The 18,090-nt window shown below is 37.8% G+C and overlaps 1 protein-coding gene across 1 annotated transcript in view; it reads left to right on the top strand.

Moving 5' to 3' along the window:
* Positions 1-18,090, top strand: part of LOC146647800 (retinal-specific phospholipid-transporting ATPase ABCA4-like) — a 43,406-nt gene that overhangs the window by 20,763 nt on the left and 4,553 nt on the right. The window contains exons 19-40 of the mRNA XM_085390016.1: positions 14-191; positions 492-623; positions 757-896; positions 980-1,117; positions 1,486-1,667; positions 1,865-1,970; positions 4,534-4,739; positions 5,275-5,329; positions 8,429-8,589; positions 8,855-8,979; positions 9,085-9,183; positions 10,080-10,361; positions 10,593-10,625; positions 10,761-10,866; positions 10,957-11,031; positions 11,319-11,488; positions 12,984-13,161; positions 13,284-13,399; positions 13,601-13,748; positions 16,267-16,390; positions 17,177-17,306; positions 17,446-17,566. Of these exons, the coding sequence (XP_085246142.1) occupies positions 14-191; positions 492-623; positions 757-896; positions 980-1,117; positions 1,486-1,667; positions 1,865-1,970; positions 4,534-4,739; positions 5,275-5,329; positions 8,429-8,589; positions 8,855-8,979; positions 9,085-9,183; positions 10,080-10,361; positions 10,593-10,625; positions 10,761-10,866; positions 10,957-11,031; positions 11,319-11,488; positions 12,984-13,161; positions 13,284-13,399; positions 13,601-13,748; positions 16,267-16,390; positions 17,177-17,306; positions 17,446-17,566 (3,005 nt within the window). The remainder of the gene's footprint in view (positions 1-13; positions 192-491; positions 624-756; positions 897-979; positions 1,118-1,485; positions 1,668-1,864; positions 1,971-4,533; positions 4,740-5,274; positions 5,330-8,428; positions 8,590-8,854; positions 8,980-9,084; positions 9,184-10,079; positions 10,362-10,592; positions 10,626-10,760; positions 10,867-10,956; positions 11,032-11,318; positions 11,489-12,983; positions 13,162-13,283; positions 13,400-13,600; positions 13,749-16,266; positions 16,391-17,176; positions 17,307-17,445; positions 17,567-18,090) is intronic.

Genomic DNA, 18,090 nt, shown 5'->3' on the forward strand with positions numbered 1-18,090 from the left:
TTTTTGCATGCAGACCAGTCGTTCTTTGAGCCTGACCCAGTAGGCCTTGTGATGGGGGTGCAAATTCAGGATCTGGTGAAAGTCTTTGATGGATGCTCTCGTCCAGCTGTCAACTGCCTCAACATTAATTTCTATGATGGGCAGATCACATCCTTCCTGGGGCACAATGGGGCTGGAAAAACCACGACAATGTAAACTGAAATGTTGTTGTATGAGTGTTTCTTATAGAAAGTACACTGATTTTTAAAAAAACACACACTGAAAAGATGTAAAGGGAATTCATGTAGTGTGTCTGAGCGGCAATGATTCAGCAACATTTCAGATTTGAATGGCTTTCACAGAAGCCATTAAAACTTGACAATCGTCTTTAAAAAGTCTTTAAAAATGATCTACTCAGAACTTTCTGTTTGGTTTAGATTCAAACTGAATTTTGATAGCTACTTAAAGGTTGGTAACACCTGTTTATGATGCTCTGTTTCTGGTTTTTGCAGGTCCATCCTGACCGGGCTCTATCCTCCCACATCTGGCACAGCCTATATTAACGGGAGAGACATTAGAACTGACATAGACATTATACGCACGTCAATGGGGATGTGTCCTCAACACAACATCCTCTTTAACCAGTAAGTTCTATTTTAGGTAATTTAATCAACTAAACAACCAACAACAATATTAGTAACTTTTAAGTTATTCAATCATTCACAATCAGCCTTCTTACAGAAACGTCTCACTTACTGCTGCTGTGTTTTGTACCAGTCTTACAGTAGAAGAGCACATCTTGTTCTATTCACTGCTGAAAGGTCGGACCCAGGCGGAGGCAGAAAGGGAGGTTGAGGACATGCTTGTGGACCTTGGGCTGCCTCACAAGAGAGATGATGAGGCTCAGAACCTCTCAGGTCATTGCTTGTTTCTCTTTGTGTGTGAGAGAAAGCAGGAGAAAAAAAATCTCTTTTAAACATCTGTTCTATTCACATTAAAGGCGGCATGCAGAGGAAATTGTCGGTGGCTATGGCGTTTGTCGGAGGGTCAAAGGTCGTCATCTTAGACGAGCCCACCTCAGGAGTGGACCCCTACTCCAGACGATCCATTTGGGACCTCTTACTGAAATACAGAACTGGTAAAAGCTGTCTGTAAAGTCACATTTAATGGTCTGGTCCACACTTTAACTCTCTCAGTAACTTCATTTTGTAACTCTTAAAAGGTGTTTTTTATCCTCAAGTTGACTTTTCACTGTTCCAGAATTTACTGAAGAATGAAAGAAAGTCTTTTGAAGCTGTACAGCTCCCCTGAGGCACTTGGATTTTGTAGAGAACTGATCAAAAGGGGAAAATTCAACTGGGTGGCTACAACAAAAGACAGAATTTTAGTCATAAAACCAATAAATTCTGCATCCGCTGTAAAAGCACTGAAAAGCTTTGGTATCACACACTACTTTGTTCATGTACAACAAGCCAAGATTTTGATAAAAGCTCGCTCCTTGTGCAGGCCGCACTGTGATCCTGTCCACTCATCACATGGATGAGGCCGACCTGTTGAGCGACCGCATCGCCATCATCTCCAAAGGGCAGCTGCACTGCTGCGGGTCCCCCCTATTCCTCAAAAACTGTTTTGGAGTTGGTTTCTATTTGACGCTTGTACGGAGGATAAAGGACCTCAGGAAGAAGGAGGTGAGGATGAACTTTTGTGCTTAATCAACCATCTGTAATGCTTCTCATCTCAGCAGGTTTCTGCACAGAAAACAAATCTGTTTCTACCACAGACATATGCAAGAGAATACGTGATTTTTGTCTGCTCACTTTTTAGTCAGAAAATCCTCTTTTTCTTCTTTTGCATTGTTCAAGGTGTTATTTTCTATTTTTGTCAGAATAACTGCGACTGTGCCTCAGACTGTTCGTGTTCCTGTTCCATCTGCACCAGATATAAAGATGAGTCTCAGAATCAGTTTCAGCACCTAGACAGAGTTTTGGATGGTAAGTGGATATCGTATATCCCTTTAATCTTCCTCCTCATGAGCAATGCCTCAGGAGTTGGTTTGTTTTTGCGTCTGTCTATGTTCTCTTGTTTTTCTGTTCCACTGAAGACAAAGTTTACACAAAATGTAGATTTTGGAAGACAGTTTTGGAAAACGAAAGGATTTTGGCTCGCTCTTTCTTCTTCAAGGTGTGTTTTGGAAAGTAGAACTCGGTTTTCAAGTTCAAGTTAAGTTTTGTTTTAGGGTAAGGACGAGGATAAGGGTGCGGCTACCACACTGGATATCAGAGAAGTCACTGTAACAATACTATTGGCTAAGAGCAACATTAGAGGTAGCACATTTTAAAATTGGTGCATTGGGCTTAAAGCAAAGCCCCAGTTTCTCAAGACTCTCAGGACTCTGCTTGGTTCAGCTATGGTTTTACCCTCTTTTACCCACTTGGCCCATTTAACACTAGAATATATGCGACTCTTTTACACTTTTCATCTATCATGCTAGCTCTGACTTATGTTATCATTAGCAGCAACTGGGCAACTGGTAAATAGAGTTTAAAGGCAATCAGCTAAACTGATAAAGACCAGATCCACACGGTCCAACTATCAACACAATGTTGAACTGTTAGCCATAAAGTAACTGGTGCTGATATTATCATATGTGTGTTATTAACTCAATATCTGTATCTATGAGTGGAGTCATATAAGTGATGCTTAATGAATGTGGACAAGGGTATTATTACTATTACTATCAAAAAAAAAAAATGCCCAAAATACTGCCTTCAAAAATGTAATTATATGTAAATTTCCATATATTTTGTTACATGAGAACAATGTCAAATGTTAGAGTTAATAGAATCTGGTAAAATGAAGTTTACTTGATTGGTATGCATTAATTATTTGAATAAACCAGCCTTTATGTATGTCAGAGGTATTTTATTCAAAATTATTGCTTTATGTTTACTGAGAGAATGAAGAATAATTTTTTGACTCTAGGCTTGTGGTGTTGTTATATATAAGAAACAAAGCCAAAGGCAATTGAGATAATAAATGTTTGAACTGTCTGTGATTATAATTATAATCCTGGCAGCGATGGAGTCATCAGTATTCAGATGACTTACATACACTCACTCACTTTATTAGGCATACCTGGCTAGTACTGGGATGGACTGGGTTGGTCCATATTGAGGTAATAGCACCACACAGTTGCAGTAGATTTACTGGTTGCACATCTATAATGTGAATGTCTCATTCCACCAAATCCCAAAGGTGCTCTACTGGTTTGAGCTCTGATGGCTGCGGCGGTCATGTGAGTGCAGTTGGAGATGATCTGAGCTTTGTGACATGGTCAGCAACAATGCTCGAGTAGGCTATGGTGCCACAATAATTTTTAGTTGCACAAGTTTGTGCGCACAGACAAGGAATTTTACTTTGCTCTCTTCATGATATGGTTAAATAGGCAGTAACTAATTATGTAACTTAGTACTAAAAGGGTTCCGAAGTGTGTCAAGAAAATATCTTCTGTAGCTGTAGCTCAGCAGGTTCAAGCTGTTCTGCATCCTGCAGAGATTGTCTTCTACCTTGGTTGTAACAAGTGTTTATTTGATTGACTGTTGTCTTCCTTCAGCTTAAAGCAGTCTGACCATTTCCCGGCTGATGTCTGAAAACAAAAAAGGCATTTTCACACAGAGAACTGTTGTTCACTGGATATTTTCTCTTTTTCTGATCATCCTCTGTAAATCCTAGAGATGGTTGTGCGGGAAAATCCCAGTAGAGCAGCTGTGTCTAAGATTCTGTCTCAGAGCAGCTTGTCTAGCACCAACAATGATGCCACAATCAAAGTCAATTAAATCACATTTCTTCCCCCTTTTGATGCTTGGTTTGCATTCTAGAAGGTCGTCTCAACCATGCCTGTATGCTAATTATATATGCTTAAATGCACTACTGGCATTTCTGTTAATAAGCAGTTGAATAGGTGTAAATAATAAATGTATCGTACAGTGAAACTCCTGGTGCATAGCATCAGCCTTTTACAATAGAGCCCTGCCTAATAAAAATGTAGTAGTAATGATAATAATGATAACAATAATAACGATAATAATAATAATATAATGTCATAATAATAATACGTTTTTTCTTTTGTAAGTGAGCGCCCTCACAAGTGTAGCAGAGGAGCACGTGTGTGTGCAACCTGCTGAGTTGTTTATACGTTTCAGTATGGACTTGTTGAAATTTGCATCACTGGCCCACTTATCAAAGTTGTAAAACAGAACATAAACAGACAATTTTTTTTCACATTCCCAATTTAATGGTCATATTGACCCATGAGCTTGCTATTACTGTTCTGCCTGAGGACACATACTTAAGATGCAACCCCGTGAAGCTGGTGAAGTGTAAATTTGCTTATGCGTTTATGTGCTTGAATAAAATTTTTTGTTTTTTGTTTTTTTGTTTTTTTTGCATCTCAAGCAGTTTTTGTTCCTTTGTCCTTGTGTTGGTTTCTGCTATTTTGGGAACACTTTGCTCCTAAGTAGCTCATTTATATGTGAATTTCTGTCCTCTTTCCAGGGGATATAGACAGCATCACAAGTCTTATCCACCACCATGTCCCCGAGGCCAGGCTGATTGAGATGATTGGACAGGAGTTGACCTATTTGCTCCCCAGTAAAGGGTTTAAACATCGGGCCTATGCTAGCCTGTTTAGGGAGCTGGAGGAGACACTTGCTGATATGGGTCTAAGCAGCTTTGGCATCTCTGATACATCACTAGAGGAGGTACGGATGTCTGTTGTTTGTTGATACTGTGGATAGCTTAAGAGTCTTCAGAATATGTATTTATATTAAATTTTGGAAAGTTTGAATTTTGATAAACCCCGTTTGAAAATTCTGATAAATGAAATAAAGAGCCAGACATTGTAAGAGAAGTTTGTTTTTTGCCCTTATTAGTACTTTTAAAAGCTCTGAAAAGGTCAACATTTGTTTTCATTGGATGGATTAGAAAAATTGTGTACTTTTAAACATGACATGCCTCTGCAGCATTTTAACTATATTAATACATCTGTAAAGTTTTTTTTTAAAGACCAAGTGCTATAAGATTTCAGCTAATGTCTTTATTAGACTTGGATCCTGCATCTTTTCTTCTTTTCTCTTTTCTGCTGTTGCTTTCTACCTGCACACAGTTCTAGGGATTTGTCAGTTAAAAATTAAAAAAGAAAAAAGGGTACAATATATTCAGAACATAAAGGATGAACTTATACTACATGAATGAAAAGTTTTGAAAGTTAAGGAAGTTCTTTTTCTCTCTCTGCAGATATTCATAAAGGTCACTGCAGACGGAGAAGCTGCGAATAATGCCACCACTCCTGGTAAATACCACCACTGATATTCTCCATGGCCTTTTGCTGGAATTGAATTTCTGACCCTTTGCCCAGTCTCACACCTGTTTTTATTAGGCTGTTAGTGTTGCGTATCCTCGAAGTAGATTATACAACTGTGACTATAAAAGCAGCCAAAGTACTTGTTTAGATTTCAAGTGTGGTGTGGTGCTTCATTTGTCTTTTTTTAACCCTCTAGTTTGTGTGCATATGTGTGTGTTTTTTGTTTCACTTATGTGTCCTACTTCTAGAACAGTGGATGTTACAAGGGAGAAAAAATGGCTGCAATGTTGGCATAGAGGGAGATGAAGGTCAGAGCGTTAAGAGCCATTAGACTGAACTCTGGCAATATAAATGCTGTTTTTTGTCACTGAACCTGGGCCAATCAGATCTTTTTTTTCTTTCATCGATTAAATATTTTATTCCTAACTTTTTATGTGGGACTTTTCACATAAGGACAGTTATTTATAACACTCTGAAAGGCATTTATCCCAACCAGGGAAGCAAGTACCCCAGAGAGTACCTTTCCAGTAGCTAGGGGTACTATAACCATTAATTAAAGAAGTGACCTCAAAAAGTTAGGTAATGGGTAAGCAGTAAAAATAACAGCCAAAGGGAATGCATACACGATTAAAATGTAAAAGTGACTGGGTACTTTAGTCAACACTGAAAATTTCATACATATTATCTATGAATTGAATTCATAGACCCAGAAAGATTTCAGTTTATGATATTTTCATGAGAACAGCAGTTTTTCTTTTTTCCAAGTGCACATATATGTTGGAGTAGAAGTCTAACTAATTACATGACCTCTTTGACAGGTGTAGAAAAATTGTAAAGTGTAGAAATAAATTCTACATGGGTTAGATGAGGTTTTCAGAGATAATTATATACCCACTTCCATTTATATTTGATATTTACATGTTTACATATTTGATTCTTTATGTATGCACTTTCAAAGCAATAATATTTATGTGTTGAATTTACCTGAGGATAGGAATTCCTGGCTTCTGATTGGTTAGTGAAGTCACAGGGGGTCCGAACAAGGAAGTTGTGCGACGAGTGAACATGCTGCTAATTTAGCTTACATCCATCTCCATCTTACTGTTTATAATAGCTCAGAGAGATTTAGAACCACATAGCGATCCCTTCGGTTTCAAAAGTATGGCTAACTAAACTATTAATAAATAGTATGGCTAATTCATAGACTGCGGCTTAACAACTACAAGTCTTAGTTGAGGAAGAGATGAAACATGCTAAAATTACTAATGAAAGTATGGCTAACAGTTTTTTTAAAACAACAATATTTGGACATGGAAAGATAAAAGCTTGTACAAAAGTTGGAATTGTTTCCTGAGAGTACAGAATAATCTGTTAGTTATTGATTTACAAGAAAATTAGTCTAAAACAGCGAAATAGTAGACAGAATGTTGAACTAGTATCCTAGTTGCTATGGACGGGGGATACAAGTAACTGATTATAATGAGAAACATAATAAATTCAAAGCAGATTAGAAACATTATGAGATGAATTCACCTGAATATGAAATGAAAAATGTTGATGATAAAGGGTTTTAGTCCACCTGACATGATAACCCTGAGGTAAATCAAATTAGAAAATGATGACAACTGTTATACACTGCTGTGAATTTTTTTTGTCCTGCGTTCTGATTTCTTATTTTACTGCATATTTGTCACAGTTAAATATTTCAGACCACTGAACAATTTTTAATATAAAGACAACCCAATTAAATATGAAATGCAGTTTTTAAATGATGATTTTATGTATTAAGGGATATAAACTATCCAAACCTACCTAGCCCTATGTGAAAAAATAATTGCCCCCTGACCTAATAACCATTTGTGTCACCCCTGCATTCAAGTGTTTGCAATAACTGGCAATGAGTCTTTCACATCACTTTGGAGGCATTTTGGCCTGGACGTTGTTGCAGAACTGTTTGAATTCATCTCATTGGGATGGTTTTGAGCATCAACTTTAAGATTATGCAAAGAATCTCAATCAAATTTACATAGAATACCTTTATTTTTATTACCTGAACCATTCAATGATGGATTTGCTGGTGCTCTTTTGGATCGTTGTCCTGCTGCACAACTAACATGTGCTTCAACCTCAGGGGACAAACTGATGGCCATACAGTCTACTTGAACATTTTCTTGTAGAGAGCATAATTCGTGGTTTCATCAATTATGTCAGGTCATCCAGGTCCTGAAGTAGCAAAGCCGCCATGAAAACCCTCAAAAAAGTTCAGCTTTTGTCTGGTGTGTCCACAGACAAAACGCTTGGAGACCATCAAGATATTTTTTGGTATTAGATCAGCCTTTTTGTTCTTTTTTGGTCAGCAGCGGTTTTCACGCTGCAGCTTTTCAGTAGATGCCATTTTTGCCCAGTCTCGTTCTTATTGTTAAATCATGAACTCTGAAACAAGTGAGGCCCGAAGTTCTTGCAATTTCTTTGGTAGGCTGGCCACTCCTGGGAAAGTGCACCACAGTTCACTCAATTTGCACATAATGGTGCTCACTGTGGTTCACTGGAGTCCCAGTTGTGTTGTTTTTTAAAATCTTTCAACCAACTTCACTTTGTCAAGTGTATTCTTGATTCAACAAGAAATTAATAATTGATCATTTATTATTTATTCTTCGTCTGATATTAAAATTAGTTTCATGATTTGAAACATCTAAGTGTGACAAGTATGCAAAAAAGTACTATTCGAGCACAGAACATGTTTTCTGTGACCATTTAAATCCTTTTGTGTTAAGCCTCACTCAGCTTGAATGGCCCAGGTACAGGCTGCCTTAGTTAGAATTTAGTGTCTGTTTTTGCTGCTTATATGCTCTTTTCTATTTATAGTGCTGCATCAGATTCATATATTTACTCGCATTCATGCATTTGTGGTATTCAGAAAATATATTCATAATCCTCAGAATACTTTAGATGCCTTGCTCAGTGGATTTTAGTAGTAACACTCATTCACAGCCTGTTCCCACATGCAGATTATGCAGTTCATCTAAAATGCTTTGTTTTCTGTAGATATGGTTTTAGTGCTGCTTACTGTTTTCTTGTTGAACACAGAACATAATGGAGTGAACCCCACCAACCAGTCATCGGACAGCAGTGCAGGAAAGGGCTCCAGGCAGGTGAAAGGTGGATTTCTGATCCTGAAACAGTTCCATGCTCTGCTGGTAAAGAGGTTCCACCATGCCACACGAAGCCAGAAAGACTTTTTGGCACAGGTACAGGATCTCATAAACATGGGAATGACGTGATGAGTGAAATGGCTTTGTGGTTGCATTGTGTGGAGCATATAAACTAAATAGACTGGTGTGAGTTTCTTGAGAGACCTATTTGAATGAATTTGACGGTTTTAACAGATACAGTGTGTTTACTGAGAACATTTTTTGAGCCAAATTTGTTTGGATGTATCTGCAAAAGTGTCCGCTTATTTTGCAAAACATTTTCTAAACTGTTGTTATTATGCTTGTGACTGTCTGATTCCAGATCGTCCTTCCTGCCAGTTTTGTCTTGATAGCACTGATCTTCACCATGATTGTCCCTCCTTTTGGAGAATATCCCAGTCTCACTCTGAGCCCCTGGATGTACGGACAGCAGTTCACCTTCTTCAGGTGTGAAGGCTTTAGATAAATCTTTCAGTAACATGTTGGATGATAGATATTTGCTTTTTTCTCCAATTTAATTTTCTTCTTTGTATTTTTTCATCACTGTATTAGCAATGAGAGGCCATATGACCCCAAAATGAAACACTTTATAGAGCGCTTGCTAAAGCCACCAGGCCTGGGCACGCGATGCATGGAAGGAGAACCCCTAGGGTGAGCATTATGACTAGAGATAACAACACTCCTTCTGCTACATCTTAGAGCACTGATGTCTATTTTCTTAGGGCTCATACAATGCCAGGAAACGGTATAGTCAAACAAACACATCTTTAAACTGTATCCATATGTATTTTTTTTAATAGAAGCAAATCTGCAGAATCTGGATCTGGAATAACATTAAACTCATTTAAAAAAAATAATATTCAAATTTGTTGTCAAATACTTTAATTTTAAGCTTCATACTTCCGTTTTGAGTTATTAATCCAAAAGACTCAAAGTCATAACAGTCAGCTCCAAGAAGTTTGGAAGGAAAAAAAAAAGCAAAAGCAGTGAGAACAGAACTTTTTTTTTTCAGTACAATAACAAGTAGCATTATACAGGGGAGTCCCGAATAAAGGTGGGAGGTAGTGACTAGACCACTCAATCTCTAGATGCTGCTGGCGTTGAAATAGAGTGAGCAGATGGCTGATGGAAACTTCGGATGAGACTCCAAGGACAGTCCGAATGAGCTGGGTGTAGGGAGGAGGAGGGATGAAAGGCACAGTGAGATATTACAATGAATTCAAAAAGCAGGAAAGTTTTGGAGAGCATAAGTAAAGCGGACAAGAGCTGCAAAATTAAAATTTAGACTTTTGACAAAAATGAAATAATGAAGAATTTAGGGCAGCAAAAAAACCTTATTGAACTCTTGCTTTAACTTCATTTAAATTATTTATTGGAGAACTGCAAAAAGCAAAAAAAGCTTCATTAAAAAAGAATAATCCAGTGGCTGAATTATATACAGTGGATGGTTAAAACTACAACTAAGTATATACAGTGCATAGATAGTAGCTTTACCGCATGAGTGATTTTACCTTTGCAGTTTAATTTCTTCACTCCTCTCCCTCCAGAGTTCCCTGCAGTAACAGGACCCCAGAGTGGGAGTATCCTGATGTCTCCCCAGCGGTTAGCAACATCTTACAAAGTCCTGCATGGAACCAGAGAAACCCATCACCTTCCTGCCAGTGCAGCACAAGTAACAAACTGACCATGATGCCCATCTGTCCAGATGGTGCAGGAGGTCTGCCCCCTCGCCAGCGACTGGAGCCAACGGAAGACACAATGCTGGATCTGACTGACAGGAACATCTCTGACTACTTGGTCAAAACCTACCCCAGTCTTATTAGAACTAGGTGAGTTTGAATGTAGTTGTAAACTGTACTCAAAAGGTAAAACCAGGTGGATTTAAAGAAGAAATACAAGTGTGTTAAAAACCCTCACAGAGCTGGAAAATATGTCCTAAAGGAAATTAAAAGGAGAAAAGGTCTAAGGCAAAAGAAAAAAAAAGAGCTAAAAAAAAAGAAAGGCAAATAGCAAATATTAATGATCATTCTCCTTAATGAAAACTACATTTCTTTTCACAGTTTGAAGAGCAAGTACTGGGTGAATGAACAAAGGTAACAATTTTATTTCTTTATTTAATATTTTCTTTCCCCATTTTTGTTTTGTCGTTTGTTACAACGACACAGCAATGTGTTAAAGACATGCTGATGTTAGGAACTGTGATGTGAGTGGATATCTTCTGTCCTCAGATATGGAGGTTTGTCAGTTGGAGGGCAACTCCCCATCCTGGATGTGGACCCTAAAGACATCCGGAACGTTTTTCATCAGCTGGGACGGATGCTCAACATCACTGGGGTGATTATTCTTGTGTTATGATTTACAGATCGAGTGTGCAAGTTTGAAATAAGTCAATAAAAATTAATAATAATGAACTGCTGTCTGCAGGGTTACTATAGCAGACTTGCCCTGAGGGACATTGGCACTTTCTTACGATATATGGAAAGTGAATTCAATATAAAGGTAGGTGTGCAGCTCGATAGAAGAGTGGGTTTTTCCACAAATAGCAAAGTGGCACAAATGACTGTAAACGCAAGCAGTTTGACAGTCTAATACTTTGCTTGTGTTTTACAAAACCTTTCACTTTCTGATTGTCTGTCATGTCATTGATTGATTCCTGTAAGTTAGCTTAAATGTTTTCCACTTGTAAATTTATTCTGAAGACTACATTTGGAGATCCTCTATGTTGTGTAACAGGCTGATCACACAGTTGCGAGATGTGCTCAATTAGTTCTGTTCTTCTCTGCCAGGTGTGGTATAATAACAAAGGCTGGCATGCCATGGTGGCCTTCATCAATGTGGCTAATAATGCTATTCTGCGAGCCTTCCTACCCACAAATGCCAATCCTGTAGAGTTCGGGATCACTGCCATCAACCACCCACTAAACCTCACTAAAGAGCAGCTTTCTGAAGTCACTGTGTGAGTAATAACTGTAGTTTTTTCTTTTTTAGCTGTGTTTAAATGTATGTGTTTGTGTAGTCTGTAAATCAACCATAGAGGGTATAAAAGATGGACATAGGTAGAAATCTGTGGGGAAGTGCCTTAAACCTATAATCTTTTCCAATGATCCACAAAGTGAAATGCAAAAAGAAGACTGATTGCCTATATATGACTAGCACATACAGCATATTATTATACATACCATATTTAATGACCCCGCTTTTCACTTGATTTACTACTTCCTAGTGACTATAAACATTTTCCTGGTGGCTTTAATGTCTCAGTTTCTTATTTATCAAATTTCATTTTCATTTTATAAATTATGATGCCATTTAATTTAGTCACATTAGTTTAAATTGGACGTTAAATCAGGATGTGATTAGGGGCAGGCTCCGTCAAATTCACTTCTTACTCATCACGTCTTGTTTCAGCATGGTGAAAGCCAACATGCTCAAGTCCATATTTTCAGAATAGGACTTCAAAAATCACAAGTGATTTTGAATCCACTTTTTTCCGTATAGTCTTTGAAGTCCAGCGTTCAGGTGTTGTGATGGACACTGCAAAAATGCATATGTACAGACCAGAATTTTATTTTGTTCTATCATTTTTCTCTTATTATGAAAAGAAACTGAACAATCAGAAGCTAAAGGCGCAAGTTACTATGTGTGTTTCTAATGTTAAGCTGTGAATTATCACATTATTTGGATTTAGCTTAATATACATGGGTTGTCTTTTCTGTAGGCTTAACATATCTAATAAGTTCAAGTACTGGTGAAAGGTTTCAAGCCACCTTTCATTTCTTTATTTTTTGTTTCCAATGAGCCAGAAGTTCTTTTAAAAGTGATCTTGAGCAATGCGTTCTGAAGCTTTCTGACGGCCTTTGAAAGATTTTCGTTTTCAGTCATTTTCAGTTCAGACTTTGTAACTGACTATTTTCAGAGGAATATATTTTTTAACCACTTAACACTGACTTATGAAACATTCGATCATAAAAAATGCACCTTATTCAAGGGATGAAAGAATATTGTTGTGTTTACACATAACAGACAAACTGGCAAAGAACCAATTTTAAGTTGTATCTTTTAGCACTTTGTTACCAGCAGCCTGTCACAAAAACACATCATTTGTTCCCATTTCTTTAGTTCAATCTGTAAAAATGCCAAAGAAAACAGAGTTTGACAGACATGAAAACATATTGTTGCACCAATAAGTTGAATCCCAAAGATTCAAAAATCATCCTCCACTTCTCCAGAAAAAAGGAGAAATGTGGTGTGGCTCAAGACTTTGGCACAGTACTATAGAGATATATTTATGGCCAAAAAATGCTTTTATTTTTAATTATCTCATTAATAATTCAGAGAAAACCTAAAGCCTCAAACCATTTGTGACTTAGCATGGATTCAGCATTGTTTTTAGTCTCTTAATAACTAACCCCAGAATATATAGAACTGACTTCATCTGCTTCCTCCATCAGGCTGACCACTTCAGTCGACGCCGTGGTGGCAATCTGTGTTATTTTCGCCATGTCCTTCATCCCTGCTAGCTTCGTCCTCTACCTCATACAGGAGCGCGTGACCAAAGCCAAGCACCTGCAGTTCGTCAGTGGGGTCAGCCCTGTAGTTTACTGGGTGTCCAACTTCTTTTGGGACATGGTAAGTGAAGCTAGACTGGCTTAAGTGAAATGTAATAACTGTATGTTAATATATCCTATATCAGAGCTATTTTTCATAATATTGGATTTCTGTCTTCTTAATCACTCTTCATGTTTATCTAGATGAACTACACTCTCAGCTCTGCAATGGTAGTTGGCATTTTCATGGCTTTTGACAAAAAGTGTTACACATCACCATCCAACCTGCCAGCACTAATAGCACTCCTTTTGCTCTATGGGTAAGCTGTTGTTTACTTTAATTTGGTTCGGTTTTGTTGTTCTGTTGCTATGGTATAACAAGACAATAACCGAATAACTAAATAATTGACAAAAAGTTAATAGAAAAGTTAAAATTAAAAGTACAAACAAAGAAAAAAATATTTTAAATTGAGAATTTTTAAAAATATGTTGGTTTTTGTCTTTTAATCTCTTGCCTTTAGGTGGTCAGTGACACCCATGATGTATCCCTTGTCCTATATATTCAACATCCCGAGTACAGCATATGTGTCTCTGTCCTGCATCAACCTGTTCATAGGCATCAACAGCAGTGCCATCACTTTCATCCTGGAGCTGTTTGAAAACAATCGGGTATGTACTGATTAAAAACCATGTAGCCTTCTAACATTTCACTGCACTTAATGCTTATTTGAATTAATCATTACATCTTACATTATGTTTTGCATTTGCACAGTTATACTCACATTCCAGTTCAGCTTCACCAGTAACTACAGGGCAACATTTTCAGTGCTATTACTTTTGGAATGAAGCAGCCACAGCTGAATCGCATACATTTATAAAACATTACAAATGTTTTTACAATAGTGAGAGAACATTTGAAAGCAAAGAATATAATTTTTGTGAAATAAACTGAATAATTCATGAAAAGTTAATAGATGGTGGTTTGATGAAGTAGCAAAACAGGATTCTGAATGAAGAAGATAGGACAAGACCTGTAAAGTCTAGACACTGGAGGATGAGTTGGATGAAACGGCAGGTGATGGTTTGATTGGGGATCAAAGACTGAGGTGATTTGAGTTTGAAAATTGGAAGTAAGATTGGATCAGAATTCTTCAGTGGGAAAGGAGATAAATAGAAGAGCAAGAACAGACCAACACATGAGTGCAGAAAGACATGAGAACACAAATGTTCCTTATTAAACTCACACAAAAGCTTTTTCATAAAACAATACAGTGATAAAACTGTCACCAAACAGTATTTTGTAACAGTGACTGTTTATATTCTAAAATATTATAATACAGCAATATTATGGTGTCATAATATCTACTATATAATATTATTATATGTATTGTAATATGACTGAGTGAATATTATGGTCATTTTATTCTTGCTCCCTGATGGCTAAATGAGTAAAATATGTTTTTAACCATATTTTTTGAATACATTCCTGCCCCCAAAGGATTTGAACACATGGCAGCTGATGTTTACCAACAGGGACAGAATGATCAGAATTAGGATTAGAGTCAGGGGAGTGCTGTTGGAGAGTATATGGCTTTTTAGCATAGCAGGAAAGCACAGGTGTTACTCATCACATTAGGTGCAGATCTATACTAAGTCAGGACAATGTGACAGTCAGCTGGCATGCAGAGCACTAGAAACCTTACACTGAAGCAGCTATATAGTAGGTGCTTACACAAAAGCTGATCAATTGTTTGGCACAGCTGGGGAAGCATGAGGGAAGTTAAGCTGCTGGTCTGCAGGGCAGGGGATAACTAATAACTGCAGGGCTTTTAGACTCCTGATTGACAGTTTGGTGTGAACATGTAAGTCGACCACAACAACTGCCAACACCTATGCTGGCAAGTGGAAAATAAAGGAAAAAGAGAAGCAGAAGGAAACTGAAGTTGGAGGGAAAGGGCACATATGTGCAGATGTGCTCTCATCGTGACAGGTGACTGCCTGCTCAAAAAAAAGAAAAAGAAAATGGAGATTGTCCTTCCCTCCAGATGGTTCTGTCCAATGCACATCTGTACACAGCTTCTCTCATGACATATGAGTCATGAGAGAAGCTGAAGGTCAAATGGGCTATATTTTTGTTGCCTGATATTTCCAAGGATTTCAGAGAATTTGTGCATTTCTATGGTGAAAAAACTGTTTGCTTTATACATGAATACATTTAAAACCCATTAAAAAATTAATTGCTATATTTTAGACTTATCTGTGTAGGCGAAGCAAGACATAAAAATGATCACTGGAAAGAAAGAGGTTTTATTTCAGCTGAAAAGAAGTATCGCTTTCTTAATTTCTAGAGTCTTGTTCTTTGGGAGAAAAATAGGAAACAGCTGAGGAAGGCTGTTCTTATATCAAATGTGCAATTAACATAAGAAAAGACATCTGCTCCAGTGTCAAGCATGACTGGGTGGTGGGTCTACTTTGAAGAAAATTTCAGCAACTTTTTAAAGTTTAACAAGGAGAAACTATGTTTATACCAATTTGATTTGGGAGCCCCTGGTTATGTCTCCCAAGTTAAATTGGTCCAGGCGCAGACCTAGCAATTCAGACAACCCCTAGAAAGACAGAAAAAAGAAACAAATGAACCTCACCTGGACTATGGATACCAGAAACTCGGCCTGGAAGAGTGGCAGCCAGACCTTAGCTTGTGGACCTTATTGGGCCTTCTTTGTACCCCATCTGTAGATTCCACTGTTCGGAAGTGCACTTGAAACCAGGATAGATGATCGATTTTGTAATCATCAATCTCTGGCTGTATGTTGTGTGAACTCAGGTGAAAAGAGGGTGAAATGTCAGCTGATTATCACTTATATGAGGTGTTTTGGGAGGAGAACCTAGAATAGACACAGGACATGCTAGAGAGATGTCTCTTGGCTTGAAAAGCTGGAGGAGATGACTGAGGAGAGGGAGGCCTGGACAGTTCTGCCCCCATGACCTGGATAAGTGGATGAATATATTTTAGGTCCTCAACTTTCCCTCAAAACCAAAGTAGAATATTTGCATTTCCTGGTCATGTATATGAGCTGTTCATTCTTAGAACATCTGATGCATTTCAAAATTTTTTAGAAAAGATGTTGCAATTATGTGATATATTTTTATATTTAGATGTTTGAGGTAACTTTTTTTGTGTGGCCAGTCTTTGCTCGTGTTCAATGAGGGGCTGAAGAAAGTCCTGCTGGTGTTCCCTCACTTCTGCCTGGGACGGGGGCTGATAGACATGGCCATGAACCAGGCTGTTACTGATGTGTATGCCCGCTTTGGTATGTACTGTGTACCTATCCATCATTTTAGCTGATAAAATTTCATACTGTGTGATTTGTGAAAATATTCAAGCAAACTTTTACAAAATTGCTAATTTGGGTTCTCATAGTTTCTAGTAGTTTGTACTCTTAATACCACACTGTAGTGTCATGGCTGGGGTAGCAGACGTGTGGTGTTGAGAAGGAGGACCCAAGATGCAGGCATAGAATGTGATGCGAGTGAACTATTTACACGAGTGACAAAGTGGCAAAAACAGGAAGAGCAGAATGGGGAGTTAACAAAAGCTAAACTGGGGAAAACCAAAGAACTAACCTGAAACCATAAGAACACGGAGTGATGAACCAGGCAGAGAGACACAGAGTTACACAGATGACATGACCATAGGAGGGAAGCACAGCTGATCCTAATTCACATAATGATAGGAAGACACAAGCTGAACACAGTGAAGTCACACATGGATCTACAAAGTAAAACAGGAAGTATACACTGACGGAACAAAGAACACGAAACTGACTGGGAGCATAAACCGTAACCAAAGAACTGAAACATCCAACCCCAAATACATAATCAGAATACCCCCAAACATGAGATAATAATAATAATAATAATAATAATAACAATAACAACAACAAAACGCTGGGTCACCGATCCAGGACCATGACATGTAGATCTTCTAGGCTAGATTAAGCGTAGTGTTGTACCATCTGTACTGTCTATGCATAAAGTACCCTTTCACTCACTGAAAATTGTAGTAAAGTTTGAGTTTGGACCTCGTCTGTTTCCAGGTGAAGATTACACATTGGACCCTTTCCGATGGGACTTTGTGGGAAAAAATATTTCTTTCATGGCAGTGGAAGGCTTTGTTTATTTTATTCTTAATCTTCTGATCCAGTACAGATTCTTCCTGGACCACTGGTAAGAACACAGCTAAAAGCACACTAGCTTAAAATTTAAATAAACAACAGTAACTTAACCATAGGGTTAGAATTTAGAGCAGAGGAGCTCTTTTGCACTAGAAGCTTCAGTGCTGATGATTTTTTTCCAAATCTCCCAGGTTGTCAGACTACAAGCAGAGTCCTGCACAAGATCAGGATGATGATGTTGCAGCAGAGAGGCAGAGGATTTACGATGGAGGGAACAAGGCTGACATTCTGCAGATCAGGGACCTCTCTAAGGTATACATTTTAATCAAACGACTAATTTCATATTTATTGTGATATTTCATTGCGCATTTTGGATTATAAGACTGTATGAAATAGAAGTTTCAAGGTTTCTTCCAGGCCAGTTTTGTTAATTTCATTTTCAGCTTCAAAGAATTAAATTTATTTCCAGACATCCTTTCATTTGTATTCACATCAGCATCCAGTTAAATGAAAAATTAAAAACAGAGGGGAAGGCACTAAAGGTTAGTATTCGTGGGAACATTCAGAAAAACTCCAGTGGGATAAATACTGAATACAGAAAAGGTCGCCACACATTGGAATTACAGCTCCCTTTAATTTCATTAGCAATGTTTCTACCAGCTACAGGTCTCATCATGCAAGTATCTGAAAAAGAAATAAAAGTTGTGAAATTCAGATTATAATGCAAAACAGCCCATAAATAACATAAGTAAATCCCTCTATGGAGACGGAGCAGGAAAGAAGGTGGGAGTTGTTTTATTTTTGTTTGTGTCTCAAGTAACGCGAGAGTGCTTTCC

Source organism: Rhamphochromis longiceps, linkage group LG18 (genome assembly GCF_057381845.1).
Source record: "Rhamphochromis longiceps isolate RC_006_pf linkage group LG18, R_longiceps_female_GT1.1, whole genome shotgun sequence".
NCBI classification, from domain to species: Eukaryota; Metazoa; Chordata; class Actinopteri; order Cichliformes; family Cichlidae; genus Rhamphochromis; species Rhamphochromis longiceps.